This window comes from Ambystoma mexicanum, chromosome 2q (genome assembly GCF_040938575.1).
Source record: "Ambystoma mexicanum isolate Mex_15411 chromosome 2q, UKY_AmexF1_1, whole genome shotgun sequence".
NCBI classification, from domain to species: Eukaryota; Metazoa; Chordata; class Amphibia; order Caudata; family Ambystomatidae; genus Ambystoma; species Ambystoma mexicanum.
Genome location: NC_090924.1, coordinates 544,851,442 through 544,874,815, shown reverse-complemented (window position 1 = coordinate 544,874,815; position 23,374 = coordinate 544,851,442). Strand labels below are relative to the sequence as shown.

Below are 23,374 nucleotides of genomic sequence, written 5' to 3'. Positions count from 1 at the left end.
ACCTACAGGGTTGCCCAAGTGTAAGGCTCCCAACCTCTCTACACCAGTTCAATTGCCTGCATACGTTTTAATACATTCTATTCACAGGATGCATCCCTCTCTTCCAGGACTAGATGCTGCCCTAGGTTCAAGATTCTCTTGCTCCATCTTGAGAACCAGTGTCAGTAATATTCTGTGCTAAATTCACCACTGTTCCTTCTCTCACACGCTTCCCATAATTCCTCCTATTTTTACTATGTAACCTTTTTCAGTCCATCTTGAATCCCCTTCACGCCTGCTCACGCTCTTCCAACAACCCTCTCAGCAGAGATAACATTAACAGGCGGCGATAAGAACTCATGGTCTCCCTTCGGGGTCCCTTGCTGGTGCATTTTGATGCGGCCATGGCTCATCGCAATTGCTTGCTCTTCCCCAGGCATCACTTTGGGAGAAAAACGTCTTCCTCGGTCTTCTAGCACATCGTCACTAAATTACAAGGAAGCACCTTCCTGTGTCATCTCACGCCACTGATTGCTTGCGCCTTGGTACTAACCGTGCCAACGACCACTCCAAGTTTCTTTTTAAGTGCATTTGGTGTGACTATGAAACCTTTGCACGTGGTAGTAACAATACAACATAATAAATTACAATCCATGAATGTCGTCATAAATTAAATTTCGCTAATGCCATCATTCTACTTGCGGAACGGCCACCAACTTTACTCATCCTTCTGATATGATAGGCTATTTATAATGCACTTAATACCCAGAGGTGTCTAAGCGCGGACCCGGGGATCAAATCTGTGGAGCTCTGTGTAGTTTTGCTGCCAAGGTGAGCACGTTGCCCCTGAGCTATCCTCCAAAGTTGTGCACTCCCCTCACAGCTCTGGCGCCTGCCATACTTGTTCCATGGGCACCAACAATAACCACAACATCAGGGCCTACTAAACATACACAGCGGTTGGAGGGGGCGCTGTTGCGCACATCAAACATGGCCGCCTAGTGCGAGAGCTCCGGCTCAGGCAGAATCCTACTTTAAAATAAATCCTTTCAGCTTCGTCCTAAACCCTTACAAAAGCAGGCATTCGGGGACGAGAAACGTAAGGTACATCCTGGTGAAGAGCGCTGGAAAACCGCGACTGCGCTGCCGAGATATTGCGGCTGGCAGTCCCGGCGGCAGAGAGAGACCCGGGTGGCCGCCTGGAGGCTCCGCGAACGCCTTGACTGCGGGCCGCGGTGGGGGAGGGGCGCCGTGCGGCCGGCACTATCCTGCGATACGGGAGGAGCGGAGTGGCCGCCCCCCCCCCCGACACGAACGCAGGGACTCCGGCGATCACTCTGCCCGTGAGGGCAGGCGACAGGAAGGAGGAACGGGGCGGCCCGGAGGATGCGGACTGCTCCCAACCAGACAGGACGCATCAAGCACACGGCACGGCCTCAGCCCGCGGCTGCTGGCGACGCCGGTGCTACCCGCGGCAGCCTGGGAGAACAGGCCTCACCTGGAGGTGCCCCCCCCACACGCCAAGTGGGACTGGGCAGGGACGGAGGCCCTATTACCGATGCCCGTGAGGCGGGCCTTTACAATACGCAGCCGCGGCGGGTGGAAGGCCTGACATCGTGCCCCGCAGCGCCTGGCCTGTGCTGCCAGCAGCAACCCCACGCAGCTGGGGGATCAACCATTTACCCCTAGGGGTGGGGAGTCCCGCTGGGCCGCCTACACGTACAGGCACAGTGGGAAAACATTGCAAACCGCCCTCATTGCTCTGGGTGCACTGCTCGGTGCCCCGTTGAGGCCCCATTGAACACCCCCCCATTGAATACAATCCGGAGTGGCGACCTGCGGACCTTCTGGACTCATCCCTTCATACAAGCGACCTATCTGGTGTTAAGGACAGGAATATAAATAACGTTCCCTCCACATCCTGAACTGCACGGAGGTACATTGGGTGATAACACGTGGGAGAACACAGTCCACTCCCAACGGACAATCGCAATTTATGGGCCGCAACGAGAGAAAGGGGACAGGAGGGAAAAAGATCAGCCCGATGGATACCTTCACCAGCTTGCAGCCACAAGAGGGGACTGGGGGGGGACCATCTACATCCGATGGGTAGGAAAACGACCCGATAGATCGCCTGGCAACGCTGGTGCAGAATGGCTTCATGGCAGTGAATGTTAAATTAGACGATATCGTGGTGACGATAGGATCCCTAAAAGCTTGTGTGGAAAAGGAGGGCGCACGTATCACGGAAACTGAAAGCAGGATAAGTGTGAACGAGGACACGATACAAAAACACAGTCGAGATATAGCCCACCTCCAAACAGAACTACACAAGACTCAAACCAAGTGCGAGGACCTCGAATCGAGATCCCGGAGGAACAACATCTGGATTGTTGGAGTATCGGAAACATTTGGAAAAGGCCCCATGGAGAGGCAAGTTGAGGCCTTACTGAAAGACATCCTAGGCGCTGACTCCTTCTCGAAACACTTCCTGATTGAAAGGGCCCATCGTACCCTAGCACCGCTCCCGAAGCCAGGGGCCCCCCCCTCGAACCATAATTGCGCACCTCCTAAACTACCGAGACAGGGACACTATACTCCGACTGTCGAGAGAAAAAGGTACCCTACGCCATGAAGCAAACACGATTCACATATATCCAGATTTCTCGACCAACGTGCAAATGCAAAGAAGATCATATGAATGAGTGAAAAAACAGCTACGACTGCGAAATGTACCTTATGCCCTCATCTTTCCGGCAAAAATGAGAATACAGCATGGGGGACGTGCTCATTTCTTTGAAAATCCCACAGACGCCATGTCATATGTTGAGTCTTCCATACCAATACCCACCGGAGATCGAGTAGCAAACCAAAACGCGCATACATAACCAAGAGGTGAGCAGTGAGACTGGACCAGGCTAGGATTGGATCGCCTAACATATGGTGAGAAATTGTTGACATTGGAAGACATGTAAGGGTGACGAACTGAACTAAAATGTTGTTTTATCTGGGCTGTGAGCCTCAGCCTAAAGCGCGCCAGATGGCTGCTATTAGTGACCCTCAGGAAAGTTCCACATGTTTAAGGGATTGTTTATTGCGGGGCAGCATCGTCATGTTGGAGTGGATGATGAGGGTGGGGGTTTAAAGTATCATGACTGTACGGGAAGGGTGCAAGGGGGGAAAAGTTGGGGAATGGGACTCAGTTCGAGAAGTCTCACAAGTTAAAAAATGTGGTGACATTGCAACGCATGGAAATCTCCTTAACAACAGAAAGGCCAAATATATAAACTGGAAACACAGATATGGCTAACTCTGTTAGGGCAACCAGAGGGCTCAGATTGAAACTGTTTACTTGGAATGTCCGGGGTCTGAACAACCGAATCAAATTGAGGAAAGTGGGAGCCTATATTACTCGGCACCAACCCCACATTGTCATGCTACAGGAAACTCATGCGCTTCGAAAGGTCAATGCCGAGTTCTTGAGAGGGTGGGGGTCTCACAGGTATTGTACGGAATACTCCTCACAGGCAAGAGGGGTACTAACCCTGATACATCCATCCGTCGGGTTCCAGTTTGAGAGGAGCAAAATGGACCCAATGGGTCGCTAAGTTCTACTTTGGGGCACCATCAAGGGGGAAGCAATGATTTTCATTAATACATATGGACCAAACATAGATGACCCTGAATTCTACATAAATGTACTACATGAGATTGGCGCCTGTGGGGGCGAGCAAATAGTGTGGGGAGGAGATTTTAACACTATTTTAGATACAGTACTGGATCGTTCTACCTCAGCACATAGGAATCCCTCGAAAGCAGCCAACACGCTGTATCAAATCATTTTACAGCTACAGCTGGTAGACGCCTGGAGAACACTCCATCCCCTAAAACAACAGTACTCCTTTTACTCCTCGGTACATGACACTGAATCCCGCGTTGACTATTGGCTAGTGTCAGCGTCCCTAGTACACCAAATTAATGGAAGTGAAATATTTCCCCGCACCCTGTCCGATCATTCTCCCATAGAGTTAGACATGACATTGGAAAGTCTTAAACCTCCGGTCAGGAGATGGAGAATGCCTTCCGACATTTTTAAGGACCCTGGGGTGGTGGGGGAACTACAGGCTGAAGTTGAACTCTTTTTTGAGACCAATAAGGGTTCGGTGGATAGCCCCTCGGTGCTATGGGAAACATTCAAAGTGTGGGTGAGGGGTATCCTGATCTCCAAGTCTACGGGGCTATTGAAAGCGGTCAGGAAAGAGCTGGAGGTGGTTGAGAAGCGACTGGGGGACCTAGAGCAACAATACACATCCTCGCATGAGGATAATGCCCTGGCAGAAATTAATAAAAACCTACAAGAATTTAATAAACTAGCAAATAGGGAGTTGCTGTATATGGCCACTCCGGTTAGAGCACGCCGATATGGCGAAAGTAACAAGGCGGGGCGCACACTGGCTAACCTGTTGAAAGTTGACAGGGGCCGCACCCTGATCTCCAGCATAATAGGGAGTGACGGCATAGTACAGACAAATGAGGAAAACATCAATGGGGAATTTGCCCTCTTCTATAAAGAGCTCTACGCTAATCATGACTTAAAAACCCCCAGGGATACTCAACTTTACTTAGACAGTACAACGCTTCCAAAATTGGGTGATGAGAATAAACTACAGTTAGACCAACCCATTACGATTGAGGAAATTAAGGAAGCAATCAAATCATTGGCTAACGGAAAAGCGCCTGGCTCAGACGGTCTGGGAATCGAATTGTACAAGGAGCTAAGCGAAGTATTGGCCCCGATATTGTTGTCCATGTGGGAGGAGGCCACAGAGGTAGGAACACTGCCACCATCCATGAGAGAGGCTATAATTACAGTGCTCCCTAAGCCCAGACGTCCCCCCAATGAGATGTCCTCATATAGACCCTTATCTCTTATAAACTGTGACGCTAAGATATTTGCGAAGATCCTGGCTAACAGACTCCTGCTGCACATGCCAGTGCTAGTGCACCCGGATCAATGCGGGTTTATTCCCACTAGATCTACAGCGCTCAATCTACGTAGGCTGTTTGGCGTAATGGCCCAAATCAAACCGGAGGCCCAGGCGGTAGCGGTATCCCTAGATGCCGAAAAAGCGTTTATCATGGGCTTACCTGTTCATGGTGCTTGGTAAATTCGGGCTGGGCCCCAGCTTCTTGAACTATGTCAAAGTGCTGTACACTCACCCGGGGGCCAGGGTATTGACTAACCACACTATGTCTGATTGGTTTGAGTTGAAGAGGGGCACTAGACAGGGCTGCCCATTCTCCCCCATACTGTTCGCTCTCACTATGGAACCAGCGGCGGCGGCGATAAGAGAACATCAGGAACAGAGAGGTATACGGATGGCGGGCCTCACCCAATCGATATCACTATATGCCGATATTGTACATCAGGGAGCCGAACACACACTTGGGCCCGCTAATGGACGAAATGCACAAATTTGCATCATACTCAGGATACAACACCAATCGATCTAAGTCTGAAATTTTCCCCCTTACCCCTGCCACTAACTGCCCAAACGACACACTTGGCCTAAGGTGGTCCCCGGACAAAATTAGATACCTAGGGGTTATAGTTTCTGGAGACAGGACATCTCTACTTTTGAACAACCATGATTCCCTGCTGTCTACCATTGCCACTAAACTCTGCTTCTGGGCCAAACTCCCCATATCATTAATAGGTTGGGTAGCCATATTAAAAATGGTCATCCTCCCTAAACTGCTGTATATATTTACCAACATCCCGATCTGGCCTGGTAGGAGATTCTTTGACACTCAGGTCCCTGGCGGTGGAATTTGTTTGGAGTGGGGGGGCACCTAGAATGAAGTGGGAAAAAATGGTGGAACCATACAATAAAAGGGGGCATAGCTGCTCCTGATTTTGAATTATATTATCTGGTTGCACAAGCACAGTTTGTCAAACATTGGTATGATGAAAACGACACTTCACCCCACATTCGTCTTGAAAAACACGCAGCGCGCCCGACCGACATTAGGTCAGTCATTTTTAAAACTAAACACAGGGACGAATGCCCATTTGACCCGGTTAGTACGACGGCCCAGGCATGGTTTAAAATCTTCCGAAGGCTTGGGGTAAAGACGCCTTATTATGCTGAGGCCCCCTTTTGGAACTTCCCAGGCATAACACCCACATACGACCCAGGCATACAGAATAAATGGGACCCAGATGAAGAATTTAAAATCAAGGACATATTTCCCAATGGGAGGTTTATAACACTTGAGGACTTAAAAACAGGGATGGGGAGGGATCAGCTGATTCTCCAATTTTATAGAATGAGACTGGCCTTTAAGGCCCGTTGGCCAACATTCCCAGACGAACCCCCACCGCACCCATGTCTATTGACACTTTCAACCCGGGCTGGTTCTAGCATCTCGGGGCTATATGTTGCTGTACAGACTGGTTCCCCAACACTGAATGTAATGAAGGCTTCCTGGGAAACAGATCTGGGTGAGGATATATCGGACAGACAATGGGAAAGATACTGCGAAATGACCAAGAAAGTGTCCATGAATGCCGGCCTCCGGTTAATTCAGTTTAAAATGTTGACTAAACTACACTATACTCCATTGAAGGTGGCTAGGTTTACAAACAATGGGACTGGCATGTGTCCAAAGTGTGGAACAGACCGGGCTGACTCGATGCATATGTATTGGAATTGTCCTCATGTGCTTGCTTTTTGGGGGGGGAGGTGGCGAATATCCTGGAGGAGGTGACAGATACCGGCGGACCTCACACCGCGAAAATACCTGTTTGGGGACATTGGTAAACATTCAGAGGTGACAAGGAGACTTTTTAATGTTACATGCGCAGTAGCGAAACGGTGTATACTGCAAAAATGGAAGAGCGCACAGGCACCGAGAGTGAATCACTTTAAGGAATTAATGTATGTAAATGAATGTGAAGAATATTACATATTGACTATCCCGAATCCAAGTAAACCGAAAGACATATGGGCCCGGTTTAGAATATATCTGAGTGAAATTAACTCGGACAGTGACAGTCTGTTGGGCCAACTGCTACATCAATTCAGTAAACATTGCTTATGCTGTACGGTGCCTAATACCGAAAGTTGATGTGTTCAAACAAATGCATTATATGTTGTTGTTGCAATGTCAAGTACCACAACCGTTAAAGTTTTTTTTTTAAAAAAAAACATACGCAGCGGTTGACCCTGGTGCCCGCCAGACTCATTCTCAGGACACCTTCTGCGCCCACTTCATCCACATCTCTTCTGACTGCACACAAGACTGCCTTGCAGACACCCCACCTGCGCTCACCAGCCATGGACTCCAGCTGCCTCATCCGGAGTGCAGGTGTTGAGCATCTAGTGTCACTTTCCACCCTTATGCTGAGACGCTAAGCAGCAACTGTAGGGATTTCTTTTTTTTTGCATACTTAGTTTATTGCAAAACATTTTTTGCTAAGGAATATAAAAAGGAAACAGGAAACAGAAGAAAGAGAGAGGTGACCTCCCTTAGACGTCAAAATAAAGCTGCTCATCAATTATCCAGCTAGGAGGTTCTGCTCTAGACACTCTTGAATATCAACCGCAGTGATGGTAAGGCCAGATGGTCACCTCTCAAGACCAGTGTCCACCATTCTTTAGCTGATAAAGAAGGGGTAGCCTCCACGAATCTTCCAAAATGCTTGGTTTTTAGTTCCGTCAATCCGGTACAGGCCGTAAATAGATGGAGGTTCTCCACTGATGTGGGTACCTTGCAGAAACTACATGTGGGTTTAGTGGAAGTCCCCTTTGCTCTAACAGTAAGGATCTCCATTGTAGGAAATAGATTAAATCTAATCCTCATTAGATGACATCTTTAGGCCGCATCTGGATATTGTTAGGTATGTTGGCGTCAGCCATAAGGCCTAGTGTCCTCCGAGAGTTGGCAATGTAGTCTTGACTTTATTAGCCGCATCACAGGTAGAGATCCAGTCTGTTCACCAGAGTTTTTTCTTGACATTAGTTGGATTTACCAACAGCTCATCCTGTAAGGTTCCAATTTCTTCTAAAGTCTTTTCACAGGCTTCGTCACTTGCACCGCCGGCTTTGTTTTTTCCATACTCTATCTCTTCTTTGATGATTTTAAAACTTTCTGCCGGGTTTGAGGCTGTGTATTTCATTAAAAGGGATAGATATTTCCATTCTACCACAGCTTTAAGTGAAATTAAGGCAAGTTCTCTTCTCACTATCTGGATTGGCAGCACCACTAGTACTACCCACCCATCCCCACCCCCACACCCGCTGCGCCATTGTTCGGTGCAATCTGCTACAGCGGATATTGAACCACTCACTTGGCCTGCAGAGGCCCTCCACTGGCTACTCTGCTATAGTCTGGACCACTACTCCGCTCCAGCACCTTCTCAAGGAACATCTATGGGCAAGGGCAGACGTTCCTGCGGGAAGTGCCTGTCTTTGGCTGTTCCCCGCTCCCCACCACCACCACAGCAACTTCTTCTGTGGGTCTTCAGCTCATAGACAAGGATAGAATATCTCCTGGACGTCAAGGTAAGTTTTCATGTACATTTTATTGATATATGTTGTATACTTCCATAGGTCCCAATGCATATCGTAAGAGATGCACTTCAACCGACAACTACTGGCCACCCATGCCCAGGCTAACTGATCCCGGCATTGAAGCCTTTACATTCCACCTGTGACATAACACCCAGACATTCCACAAATACCAGGCTCAGACTCCATCCAGAACAACAATGTAACCCCCATTTATATGCAAGTCACAACAAACATGCATTTCAAATTAAAATTGTACACTGACGAGAGAGGAAGGTAATGGGGAGTGGAATATAGGTGCGTGCACATAAACAAGAACCATTTCCATCCTTAAAACCTTGGCCATTCCGTTATTGTTACGGATATGAACCACATCGTGCCAACCATTCAAAAACTTCAACAACAAAAAAATTCCTCTTTCTTCCCTCCTCTGTTTGTATTGATCCTCATTGAAGACATCATTAACAGCTTGGAGAGTCAAGCAAGAGACCAGATATCCTTTTTTTCAGTCTTTTATAAATAAATACTGACAGAAAAACATAATTTCTGTCTGTATTTATATAGAAAAAATTAAAAAAGGGGAGCCTTAGTTATGATAAACTAACAAACTGACCCTGACATTTTTGCTTTTATCCTTCACAGTTCAGCCTCTTTTGTCCCTGCGAGTCCCCAATCAGGGTCTCACTGGTGAAATAACGCAGCGCATCTATCCCAGGCTGCCCTTAAGATTCCCAGGTGTGGGTGCCCCAGAGGTACCATGTAGGCTACTTCCCCACAAGCCAGGTGTCCTGCTCCATTGCCTACGTTTACTCACTGGATGGAGGCAGCTGTTTGTAATACAAAAGAAGGCAACACTGATGTAGCCGTTTTGTTACCACGGAACATTGTTTTTTCTATGCATGTCCCCATTAAAATGGCAGATTGGGTTTAGAGGTCCAGTGAGATGCCACAAAGAAAATGTGTTTGCAATGGAAGCATGGAAATAGGTGTACAGCATATACGGGCATGGGTTTATAGTGACTGCATTGAATGCCTTAGCATCTAAAGAAAAAGCAACAACAAAAAAAAAGCATTGAATGCATTTATTTTTCCCATTCGTTTTTAAAGGGGCTGTTTTTTTACCCCTTAAAACCCATAATTAAAATAAAACCTTTACCTTTGAAAAAAATGCATTTGATACTTTTTTTCGATGCATTTTTTCAATGCTTTTGGCATTCAATGCTTTGTATTCGATGCAATGACTGGATACCACGGGCATGGCCTTTGTGAGAGCTCAAGGTAGCCATGACCAGATCTGGATAGATTTATAAATTATGGTCTGGGATTCACACTCGCACTGTGTGGTTTTCTGATATACCACCAGTGGAGTATATTGGAGGGGATCTGGGGAAGGTGGTTGTATGAGGGTACCAAATTATTAAATCAGGGCAGGATGAGGTGGTTTTTCAAGTTAGCTCCAAAATGATTATTAAAGAAAGATCTTCAGGCCGGCCCTTCTGAAGTGTGAATATTTCTAAAATTAGTACTCATGCACATGTGGCCCTCTGGCACTGGTAGAAGGAATGAATGATGACATGAGACACTGCTGGTTCTATGTCTATTTGTCGGCCGTTTAAGGCTGCTTACACTATGCTGCTCATGTAATGCCACCCCATTATTTCAGAGTGGCCTCAAAAAGACAAACATTGCATCCTCTCTCATTAGGGGTTCCACCACTGTACCATGCACTGCAAAACCACCTGAACCACTGCATATTCTTCACTTCACCCTCCCGGTGCTCCACCTGAATCCTCCATTCTTTCCTTACCCACTTCAATGTGCCCCACTTTAGGGGAGGCATGGTATCACATGTCTGACAGTGACACAAACGGTACAGTTTGTAAAACCTTTATTGACATTGGTGGAGTTGGAGAAACTCTTACTTTGCCATATAACTAAGATGGGAGTAGTCTCAACCATCAAATAATAAATGACGCAGTCCTAGTAAAGTCTGTCAAAATGGATTATGCTAATACCTGCCCTATTTATTTGTACAAAAAGTGTAACAAGGAGAAATGTATGCAAAAAGGAAAAAAAACAGTGTTCAAATGAATAAATGTGGTTGAACCAGCTCTCCTCCCCACGTTAGACCTCATGGAGTAAGGCAGTCCCTGTAGGCAGGATGACACACTCTGACTCTGTTTCCAATACAATAAACCATTCAAAAAACGTGGATCGCGGCCCACCTGGCCATCCACGTTAAAGTCTATTTTCCAGACTTCCAAAATAATGTTTCTACCAAAATGTTCACAAAGATCCCCCTCTGTCGGGCTCAAACCTTTCACTATGAAGTTCACGTAGATCCCTCCCCATGGCTGGCTCAGACCTCTCATAACAAGGTTCATCACAAACTTGTAAAAGGGCTCCCTTCCCCAAGCTTATTATACTTTGGTCTCAGACTACTTTCGGAGGTCGAAGACTTTCGAATGTGCGTGGCTTTCTTTACAGACCACCGCAGGACCAGTTCGACTCAAAGTTTACACTTTCACTCTCCTCTTCTCTAGGAGTTAAACTTCTTTATTTCACTTTTGCTGTTCCTTTGCTTTATCGCTTCAAACAATGTACCTTTCAAGCAGACTTTCAAGTGGGCTACTTCCTTTTGCTGGACCACTCCATTACTTATTATTGCTGTTTTTTCAGCGGTCTTTCAAGTTCATTCACAGGTCTGCCTTTCCTCGCGTCTCATCCACACGTGTGCAGACTTCACTTGCGATATAATGTTGTTACTTCAAACTTCAAAATAACAGGAGGGGATGGTTGGAAGGCTTAGGAATAATTCTTAACCTCTTGCATTGCTCTGGGCAACCCTCCAGACCATTGTCCTTCGCCTGCCAAGCCATTACAAAAGGGGAAAGACCATATGCAAATCAGGCTTGGTCCCACCCCAAAGTGGTAGTCCAGCCTGAACTGCTAGGTCACATCCCTTCTGCAAGAGACTGCAAGCATACCCAGACATGTTTCAGCCGGGTTGGGCATCATCAGCGAGAAGTAGCTTGGAAGAGGGGGTCGATATTGAAGAGGCAGATGCAAAACCAGTGGTGTCTATGGGAGACCCGACTGCTGTTCTGCTTTTATGGAATTGGCAAAGACACTTCCAAATGTTATCCAAAGGGAAATAAAATCACAGCCCTAAGACCTGCAGGGGCATTTTGTGTGTGCTGTAAGATGGTAAGAGATTTTAGTGGCGAGTCAGTTAAATGGTGAGAAGAGGGTAGTAGACAAACACTGGAGTCAGTTGTCCCTTGTTCTGCCTTATATGTGGCCAAAATGGGATATTGTTTTCGGGTGGGATAAGGCCCAGAGAAGGCTAGGGGAAAGCTTTGGTCTGCTAATGCAGACTTATGGTAAAAGTGATATTTGTGACTGGCAATTTGTCCCATGTAATATCATGCCTCTTTGAGCAGCCGATTGATTTAGGGGTTTATTTCTAGTACTGAGATGCTCAAAGAAGAATGTGGTCTATACGGTCCAACCAAACAGGACAGTGGCTACAAGTGTCAATACTGCAGCACTTGCAGGACCTCAGGGAAAGCCCCAGCATTGGATTGCTCGGTCGTTGCCACTGCATGATGGCTTGATGCCCCCCTCAATGTGCTTCATTAACACAGGCATGTGCATAGCAGAGCTAGCACTCATTCGAGGCTGCATCCTCTTGACAAACATGATTAAGTGGGTTGATGAAAACCTCTTCCCACATGATGCAGATACCTGTAGCAGTGCATTTTGCATTATGCATGTAAACCACCAGGGCAGTATTGGCTAACAGTGCACTCAGGTCCAAGCAGAAAGACTTACTTCAGGAGATACAGCATTATATGCAACCTGTTATGCTTTAGACCCTCCTCTACCAAAGGGTGGCCCAAACCTCCAATCACACATTTATGTACCATTCACAACCAGTCAGTACTTGCCACACCACACAAACTTTCACAGGACTCTTCAATACTCCAGACAGCAATACCCATCAGGTACACCCAACGCAGTCCTTTGGGAGTTTGGACCTTACATCAGGAAATTATACTGTCTCCACAAAATCATACAGGGCACAAAGTAGTTGCCTAGCTAATGGATAAATAAAACAGGTACAGCATTTTGCGACCATCCAGAAATGTCGGACAAAAACGACTCCAACTCAAGTAGCCACTATTGTAAAGTGCTCTTTATTGAGCCACGTCCCCTGGGTGATCAGGATGGAACTCACTGGGGAAAAATGGTCCAAGCATAACAGGAAACAAAGTGAACAAATGTAGGGCATTTATAAAGCAGAAACAAAGTGGAGTTTCTGCTTTATAACTTCTATAAAGTGATGGGGAAAAAAAGAGACACCTAAAATCTAGTAAGCATAGTTTCTGATAGGCTTGGTCTACTTTGAACTTCAGAACCCTACCATTTCTTGCTCTTACTTTGAAATGAAAGTCAGTTGCACCACCTGTATGGGCCGTTGAGCAAAGGAAGGCTTGTTTATATAAATCAATAGTTCAAACATATCTGTTCACAGTCCTAAACACCATTATCTCCATACCAGTATTAGCACTGGACTTTCCAACTAAAATTCAAATTGGGCGTGCAATATTGTTGGAAGCTATGGACTACAGTCCTTTCAGTGGGTGGACCTCTAACGACACCTCCCAGGCTTTGTCCTAGTACTTGTGTGCAAAGAGTGGCATGGTTGAAATACAAATTTAAGCAAAATACCATAAGTAGCTGACAATATGAAAAGTATGGCCTTTTTCTGTTTTGAAAAAGCAATATACTTACCGTGTAGCGTTTTCTGGAACCTCTTCACATTGACCATATCCTTTGTCAGATTAAAAGATTTTCCTTCAGTTTCAATAGTAAACTCCCTGTAAAAAAACATAGATCATGCTCAATAGGTGCTGACAAAGCAGGCTTGCTTCTGATGGTTAGCAAGAAGGTGCTTAATATTGTCCAACATTGAAAAGAGGTAGCAGAGACATGGTAAGTTGCGAATGTGTTTATTAAGTTTGCATACTGTGAGGGGTCAGAGTTGAGAGGCGTACACAAAGTTATACTGTTTTCAACATCAGATATTTTATTAACTCAAAAGGGTTGGATAAAAGCCTTTCTATCCCGATCCTAAAGAAAGTTTCCCTACCTAGGAACCTAAAGCTAAAAGGTCGGTCTTCTCAAAACTATAAAAAGTGCTTGCGTTCCAAAGTATCTGTCTCTTACACTTGATCAAAAGGTGCAAGGTAAATGTTATGAGTTTTACTTAATAAAAAGTCTATAGAAAAAACACGTATGATAGTTCACCAAATAAACCTTGAATCCAGGAGGGGTTCCCTCGCCCTGGATTATTTCAGGTAGGCTAACCAAAGTGTTTTCTAAAGTCGACTTTTTAAGAATAGCTGAAAAAGTCTTTCATAGAGCACTTTAAGGATCAATATTGATCAAAAAGAAGACTTTTGAACTTTACTAAAGGATGACAAACAGGGTCTTTTCCGTTTAAGACAGTTTTCCTGAAGTCCAACTAAGGGCTTAATAAAACCATACAACCGAGTACACAACTCTCTTTGTACAAGGCAGTATTGGTAGCGTAGACCGAGCAGCCAGGCTTATCTTAGGAGGGAGAGTGCTGTAGGAAAGTACAAAAAACCTGTGGCATACCAATGGTTCAACAGAAACATAACCAGACATATTATAAAGAAAATAAAGGCTCATTATGAATTCAGTTCGGCCAAGTTAAGTCGTGGGTTAAGTACTTTGTCATAGAGTCAAACACATTATAACAACACAACACAATGCTTTAAAGTACACAGACAAAAGCATAGACCCAGTTCAACTCAGACCTTATCAAAACACATTTATTGTAGGGCACACCTATTCATGGGATCAAAACCATCAGTTACTTCTAAATTACTTTACAGTGAGTCAAGGGTAGACCCTGTCTTTACAGTGAGTCAAGGGTAGACCATGTCAGTCATGCAGTAACTCTCAGTTAAGGAATCACTTAGTAAATCAGCCCTGTTACCAGGATACCTTACTGACTAGTGGAACACAAATTCATGAAACAGTATGAACCTATAACTACATTCAGGATAACAGTTATACCAGGTGAGTAAGACCTTAGGGTGCAATATTAAATTACAATTGCTTTTGAGATCAGTGGAACACAGACTAAGGTAAGCAATAACATTCTACACTAATTTAAGATTGCACGAGACAGGCCACGGTCAGCTACACCTACAGGACACTTTTAAAGAATGTCACAGAGCCATTCTAGGCAGGTAACACCCAAGGGTGTAATATACTATTACAGTTGCTTTTCAGATCAGTGGAGCACAGACTAAGGTAAGCAATAACACTTTACACTTATTAAGAAGGGTACACAGCTATTCAAGGCAGGTAAATCCTAAGACAGACTTATTCTAGACAAGCTGAACAGCAGGGATGAGGAAGCAGGACCCAGTTAGTATACTTTTACATGTGTATCCTAAAAGAAATAGTAACGTGAAGCAAACAGCATTACTTTTGGGAAGAGGTACAATCAATTCACAGGTGAGTAAAATAACCTCATTTATACTTTTCAGAATGGTACATACATTCAAGGTAAGACTGCTCACTCTCAGAGTGACAGTTAAGAACCACCTCTTTCACAAGTAAGTACACGTTTTGTAGGCAAAAGGCCCAAACCTTAGATGGCTTTCACTATCCTTGGAGGATGAGTGTTCTCAGTGGCAGAAGGGGGGTCACCAGGTCTCTACTATGCAACAGACAGTTCAGCACAGGCACAAAAGTAGCTAAAGTCAGAGTTGCAGAGGAAGACTGTTCAAACAATTACGTATTTCACTTTAGAGTGGTTGAAAAGGTCTAAGGACTTCTGAGAAGACAACCTAGGAGGATTCCAGCAGTGGGCCTGGGTGAAATGGATAGGACCCCCAATCACAGAAAACACACCAAGAGCTATACAGCAATCACAGAGGCTTGAGGTAAGTAAATACCCCAGCCAACACAGTACTTCAGCACAGAAGAAGAGTTCGCAGCAGGCAAACTTCAGGTCCTGCAGTCAAAAATCCAGTCTATGAATTCCTAGTCATGAAGACTGGACACTGGAAGGGATTTTGCAGCAGGGATCATCAGGGAAGCCTCCAGACAAGAGTTTCTTTGCGGGTGGATCCGGATCTGTGCTTTTGGTGCCCTTTTTAGGAGCCCGATGACGGCTAAATGTCACTGGTTGGATTCTCGTTGCTAATCTGATCCAGCACTCTGGTGAGGGGGCTTCAAGGAGAGGAATGACGTCTCTGGAGGTCCAGCAGGAGGCCACCAAAGTTTCAGATCGAATCCTGATTCAGAAGGCCATGCACCGCAAATTGACTAGAAGTCCCCTGGTATTGGTGTGTTGCAGCCCGGCAAGGTCGCAGCACATCATGGATGGCTCAAAATGCAGGGCCTTCGAGTCTAGTCATAATTTTCGGAGTCCCCAGGTTGCTTGGAAGGAAAGGTAACAGCAGCAGGCTCGCCGGTCGCTGGAAATCAGCTCATCCGTGGTTTCTTAATCTTCCTCTTTGGATTCAGGTCCAGTGGTCGACTACCTCTTCAGCTTTCAGGATCAGACTTGTATGCAGGAACCCAGCCAATCAAACAGGCATGCAACATTCAAACCTGGGTGTGGTGGGGAGGGTTCAGGACAGCCAGCCTCCCAGTTGGAACTGGATTCTTGCAGGCAGGCTGGAAGACAAAGGGCTGTGAAATTTTGGACTCCTGCCTCGCTTCCTGCCTTCAAAGAGACTCTGGAGCCTGGGCAGGCTTGACCGAGGTCTCCCGCCCAAGATACAATTAGCACAAAGGACCTCCCCCCCACCTGTAGGCCAGGGGAAAGACCAAGCAAGGACAAGGAATGCTAAAATGGCAAAAAAAAAAAAAACACAAAAACAAAAAATAAAAGACAGGAGCTATTTTGGTAAAACGGGCACCCTTTAGCGCAGCTGTGAATAAAGGTGCACCGAAATAGTAAAAAGGTTCACCGACACCAGCCATTCAGGGTAAGCTTGTCCCTGTAACAGAAATGTTACAGTGAGAATGAGAAAGCGAATACACTATTCCCCCAGCACTCCACACAAGTTAAGAGAGGATAACATATCCTTTCTATCCTTGGGAACTGTAGCTCTCAATGATAGCCAGAGAAAGTAAAAGGGGAACCCAAAGGGCAACCCTGTACCAATAAAAAGGTATATACCAAAAAGGTGTCACAGGATAAAATTAAAACGGACACTATGGAGATCATTAAAAACTAAAACCCATTTAAAAAAAATAATAATAAGAGTAAAAGAATATGTGTGGAAAAAGGTTTCCACACACTTGAGGTATGGGGAAAGGTGAGGGAGATTTAACAGTAAAGTTACAATCTTACCTATCATTTCCCAAACCGTGATTTCTTAGAAATGGTAGCAATATATTTTCCCACAACACTGTTTGGTAGATAACAAAAAAAGTCTTCAACTTTAATGAACAGAAAAATGGTCTATTTTTCACAACCACTTCAAAATGGACAAGATGGCAAAATGCCTCTTTCACATTACTTTTCCAATGATCGTTTTCGGATACTCCTCCTGCCAGGAATATGTCCCTTTACTCTTTAGATCTCCTGGTATACTATCTTGCCAGGTATCTTTCAATGTGTCTTTCATATGTTTTATGATTACCTGGTAAAGCCCCCTGCTCGGAATCCCCCTTTCTGGAATGCGCAGATCCCCTGGTGTACTTTCCTGCCAGCTATCTTTCTCCAAAGAGTTCACTGCCTGATGGGCTTTGTTCACCACGTCTTTCTATAATGTTCCGTTTCTTCCCAAGTATAAGACAGTTACACTCCTTCACTGTTTATGCCTTTTTAACTTCAAGTATCACCTGTTCCAACGTCCTCCTCATTGACAGCTAATACATGGAGGTTTGTACAAGTTCTTTCTGAACCTCTTCATTGACATCTCTTGGTTTGTGGCAATGCTTGTTCCAAGTTTCCTCAAATTGATATTTCATATGAGGAGATTTGCACAATCCTTGCTTTTCTGCTCTATTTGGTCGGTATTCAAATCAACTATTCAGTAGTTAGTTTGCAAACACGTCCCGGGACACCCAACTTTTCTGGGCCGACTTGCCGGTCTGACCTGTGACTGCACAGAAGTGCTTTCTATGTCTTTCCCCAGTTGTGCAGACCCTCTGGGTCCTACATCGGCTTCAAAACTCCTCACCGATGGAACTAGGGTAGCTTCAAAAGACCACGTCTGCTCTGCAGCGGTTCTCCCGCTGCTCTCACAGATTTCCCATTCCTCTGGTGAAGCAGGCCTCCAGGCGGTTGCCTGCGAGTAGTTTGCTTTTGCCAGCAAGCCTCGTCTCTGCGTCTCTCCTGGTGTTGGTCACCCTTCCTGCTTTGCTTGCTCTGCAGCTCTTCTCTCCATTCCAACTTTAAAGTTCTTCACAAGATTTAAATGCGCCGTGAAGCCGTTTACCTGTTTGACAACTAACCGCACGTTGAGTTTGATGTTCCTTTCATTCCACATTAACTCCTTCCTCCAATTACTCGTCTCAGTACTTGAGGCTTCTTGGGAGTTGGAGTGCAAAGCAGTTTCAAACCTTTTTATATTGCATTGCTTTATCTTTGGGTTTAAATCAGAAAGAGAGACAATTGTTATGTTGGCGTTTTAGGATTTCACAATTAGAGGGTTTTGAATAATGACAATATGCCATCAAGAACTCTGGATTTATAAAGTCATCTTCACATGAAAGGAGGAGCATACCGCATCTTCCCTGATGGGGTCACCACTCCTCCCCAACAGCCATCTCCTACCATGTGATCCTAACTCTTAATACCACCCCCAGGGTCATGATCAGGTAACAGCTGCCTTCCTCTGTCCACATGGGAGGAGGGTTTAGGTTGGGGGATGGGGGCCAGTGATGACTCCATAGGATTCATCACAATATGGAACACTGCACTGACGACTCCATGTCCTCTCTCCAACAGTATTCTCTGCCCGCTCTAGAACACTTCCATGTCTCTTGGAATTTGGCAGCTTCCAAGTTCTAGATTACATATGCACTTTCTAACATATCAATGAAACTGAATAACATGAAGACAATGATTTCTAAAGTAAAATATTTGAACTCGACAATACTGTGGTATTTAATAAACTTTGAATACCTTAATTTATCCTATGAAATCTCATGAAATCTCAAGCAAACAGTGTCGAGAATCTTAAAAAAATTGATATTGAATACATTTGATTTTGAAAATAGTATTGTCATTTTGTTGTTAGTTATTTTTTCAACCTCACCTACCGAGGTCAATTTCTTTGATGTGCTGCCTTTACATAGCTCAAACACATTTTCTGTAACTCTCTTGAACACTGCACTTGCAGATGCCAAACATTTACTTTGGTATGCACCAATCAGTGTTCTAAACTATATGATGTGCCTCGATTCTGAATGCAAGTCTACTTGGTTGTATGCAGATGATAGATCAATAGTTGAAATCCATCTCACTTTGCACATGGTTGTCAGCATATTGGTCATGTTTGGGAGAGGATACCGGTCCATCCATATAACATTATTCACGTCTCAAATTCACAGACATCCGTATTTTTCCATCAGACATTTACATCACTAGTATGGACGGCAACCATTCACTAGTCCCTACGGGGTCAAGGATTCCTTCCTTGCATAGCCTCATTAATTCTTGTTCTAAATAACCCTTCACACTCACAGGAATTTGTCTGACTTTATGCACAAATGGAACAGCCCCCCACTTCAACTTAATACTAAGACTGGAACCTCTCAGCATACTAATGGCATCCTTGCAAACATCCGGAAATTCCTAACTATATTCTGGCCATACACACTCCTTGAACCAATTGGTGAACAAACTTGTATGCGCTCCTCTGGTTTAAGCTCCATTTTAAAGACGCCCCTGGTGTCTTCATTCGAGCATCTCCCTGCTCAGTAACATACACTTGTATTGCACCACACAATCTAGAATCTGGGTTGGCACTCCTCCATATGCAGAAGGGTCAATATAATTCTTTACCAACTCTCCCACCTTTGATCAATGAAGCAAAAAGGTCATAGCAGTGTCAGAAATGAAAAAATATATAGATGCCACCAGCCTGTAAATCAACACTTTCTAGGTAAGAAAAGTCACCCAGGTACAAAATGGGGTTCATAGTTGCCTTACAGGTCTTGAAGGGGCAATACCATTAACAAGCCACCAAGGTTGGCTTTGCCCTCACTAGATAGGCATGCACGCCCTCTGGTGGAAACATCTATCATAGAATAAGAATGTAGGATAGAGGCTACTATCCAGAACATGACTAAACTCCCAAAAACCTTAGTTCCTGGCAGCAAGGTGCCATATGTCAAAGAGAGACCAGGAGATCTCAGATACATTTATTCCTCTCCAAGAAGAAATTACTTTCCCTGCAGAGTGCAGAAATTCAAGTTGAAAGCTACTAGCCAGCCACTCAAATGGCACTTGCCACCACAATGCTATAGATACAAGCAGCATACCATTTCTTACTCAACAAAAGTCAAATATTACTAGCCAATGGCTAGTGCAAATTGTGTACCCATTTGCCGTGCTAAGACCAAGGTTATGCAGCAAGCCTTCAGCATCAGTGATTGCTTGGGAAGAACAATGCATGTTTTTTCTGTAACCTCCCAACCCGTCAAGAACTGTATGAGAATAAGGGCATACATAGCATTCCTTTGGCAATGGCAGTGTACAGCCGGAAGAGTTAGTTACAAAAGGCTATGCTAGCTGCCTGCACATGCTTGACCTTCACAACTTGATGGAAAAATAGCTCCTTTCCCTTCCAAACAGAGGCGGCCCGCTTGATTTTGCATTCAACTTCACTGGCCCATAGGAAGTAATTGAGTGCACGCTAAGCTTTTCCAGCAACTTCTTTGGAAGGGTGGAAACTCACATATTGGTTATTACATTAGCATGTAGCTTTTTACCACCCTGAACTCCTCTAGATTCTAGTGCAACCACCCCCCAACATCTCTCCCACCCCTCTTTGGGAGTTACTAGAAAAGCAAAGCATATTTAAAATGTTTGAAAAGAACAAGTCTTTACTGAATTTTCTTGAACCAGTAGATAAGGGCTCTTGCAAAGCCTGTGATGGTGGTTTCATTATGAAATGCTTTGGACAAAAGAAGTCCCCAATTCATGACAATCCATCTTTGGCCCGTCCAGGGCCTTAATTGGGAGCCACCCAAGACAGACTAGCATTAGTCCTGCCTGAGGCTCTGGAGGGACTTGGATGTCAATGAATGTCTGGATACAAACACTGCACAAAGGACTGTATGCTTAACCACATTAGCAAACCCCTTATGTGAGCACATTAGATAAGTCTGCCGAGCTGTCCCCAGAAAAGTGAATTGAGTAGGACCTCAATATTCTCAAGGCCAATTTAATAGATCAGACTGGCGCAGAGCCTGTCCCATATATAATTATTGAGCTGCATGTACCCCCAATTCCCCAGCCACCCCACCCCACCCCTTCCCACATCCCAGCCAGCCACCCACCCCCAGCCACAGGAAACATGAAAGCTCTGCATTTATCCCACGGTATAGTCCTAGCCAGGCATATACAGAGAGGCATGCAACCTAGGTGTGGCTTGATGTTCCTGAACTCTACACATAGGGTCTAGTCAAATCCACCAAGCAGGTTCTGCCCTCACCCCATTACAATTAGACTGCCTTCAACCATTAAGGCACTAGTGGGCGAGTACTTAAACAGGAAAAAACGGGGTACTTCATGTACCCGTACCCTAAGAGGAGATGGGTCACTGAGTGACCCATCCATCACTTTCACTATCAGATGATGCCTCAAATTAGGATTCATTATGGAAAGGTGGAGTGGCAGGGTAATGCAAATGTAAACATCACAAGGATCTTTTGCCACAGTTACAGTTTAACATTTTCGACCTCCAAATCAGCATCCAAGAACGTTTCGGATAACCCAGAAAGCAGTTTCCATCTCAAACTGTCAACAAAAGCTGAGCAAATGTCAGAGAGAAGAACAAGTTACTTACCAACTGGTAACGTTCTTTCGATTGGATGTTCCTCCAACGTATTCCTCATCTTAGATGCATTCCATCCAGCTTGGCTGCTCTCGGAAATTTTTTCGGCAGAGGGCGCCATGCGTCAATGTCCTCGAGTCGATGGTCCCTCAAAGGTGACGTCATCGGGTGTATAAGTAGCACGCGCGGTGCCCGTTGGCCTCAGTTCTGTTTTTCCCCCTTTTTATCTTTGATCTTGTACTGTGTATATTGTGCCGGCAGACAGGTATGAGCCTTGCGAGATTTGAGATGGCAATAACCCGGAAAAATCTACCGAGGGGTAGGTTGGGAGGGCGATTAATACGTTGGAGCAACATCCAATCGAAAGAACGTTACCAGTTGGTAAGTAACTTGTTCTTCGAGTGGATTGTGTCCTCCAAAGTATTCCTCATCTTAAATAGACTCCCAAAGCAGTATAGACAATTCCTCTGGAGGAGGGGGTAGATTTTTCGATACTCTTAGATGGCCAAGTATAGTACTGCTTTTCCAAAAGTTAGCTCCCTAGACTGGGAAGCATCCAGGTTATAGAATTTTGAGAAGGTGTGTAGCGAAGACCAAGTTGCTGCTTCGCAAATGGATCTTATTGGAACACCTCTTTGAAGGGCCGTGGAGGAGGCGATGCCTCTGGTGGAATGAGCCCTTAACCCTTCCGGAGGGTCTTTTTGAGCTAGTCTGTAGCATTCTGAAATGCAAAGCACAATCCAGCGTGAAATGGTCTGTTTTGTCACTGATTGACCCAATTTCCTTCCTGTGTAACCTATAAACAGCTGGTTGTCCACTCTAAGTCTGGAAAGTCTAGAGATGTAAAAGCTTAAAGCTCTTTTCGGATCCAACCTGTGTAATCTTCCCTCCTCCTTCGAAGGATGGGGTGGAGGATAGAATGCGGGTAAGACAATTTTCTGACTTAAATGAAAATCAGATATTACTTTCGGTAAAAATGATGGTTTTACCCTCAACACAACTCTGTCCTTATGGAACACAGTATAGGGTCGCCCAGAAGACAGTGCCTGCAATTCGCTCACTCTTCTTGCTGATGTTCGAGCAACCAAGAAGGCTGTTTTCCACGTTAGTAATCTTAATGGACACGTGTGCATAGGCTCAAAAGGAGCACACATTAAGAATTTTAGGACTAAATTTAGATCCCAGATCGATACTTGAAATGGGTGAGGAGGAAACACATTAGTGAGTCCTTTTAAGAATTGTATTATCAAAGGAATTTTGAAGTAGGAGCATTCTTCCGATGAGCGCTTGAAAATGGAAAGCGCCGCAAGGTAACCTTTTGTTGTTCCAATATTCAGACCTCTATGTGCTAGGGTCAGAAGGAAAGATAATACTTCCGGAATAGAACATAAAGCATCGACATTCTTTTCTCTGCACCAGTTGCAAAACTTTTTCCAAAGGCAACAGTATACATACTTTGTTGCTGGCCTTCTTGCCAAAAGCAACACCTCCATAACGTCATCTGGAAGGTTCCCATCCCTGTATCTCGGCCTTTCAGATACCAAGCATGAAGGTTGAGCGTTTTGACCTCTGGATGGAGAACCTGACCTTCCATTTGAGAGAGAAGGTTCTCTCTGAGGAAGACGTACTGGAGGACAGATGGACATGTCTAGAAGGTCCGGGCACCACGTTCTCCTGACCCAATCCGGGGCAATAAGGATCATGCGGCTCCGAAACCTTCTCAGCCTCCCGTTGACCTGAGGAATGACGGAA

At 45.1% G+C, this 23,374-nt stretch overlaps 1 protein-coding gene across 1 annotated transcript in view; it reads right to left on the bottom strand.

The window, feature by feature from the left end:
• Positions 1-23,374, bottom strand: part of GARS1 (glycyl-tRNA synthetase 1) — a 279,785-nt gene that overhangs the window by 72,946 nt on the left and 183,465 nt on the right. The window contains exon 13 of the mRNA XM_069647695.1: positions 13,350-13,435. Within this exon, the coding sequence (XP_069503796.1) occupies positions 13,350-13,435 (86 nt within the window). The remainder of the gene's footprint in view (positions 1-13,349; positions 13,436-23,374) is intronic.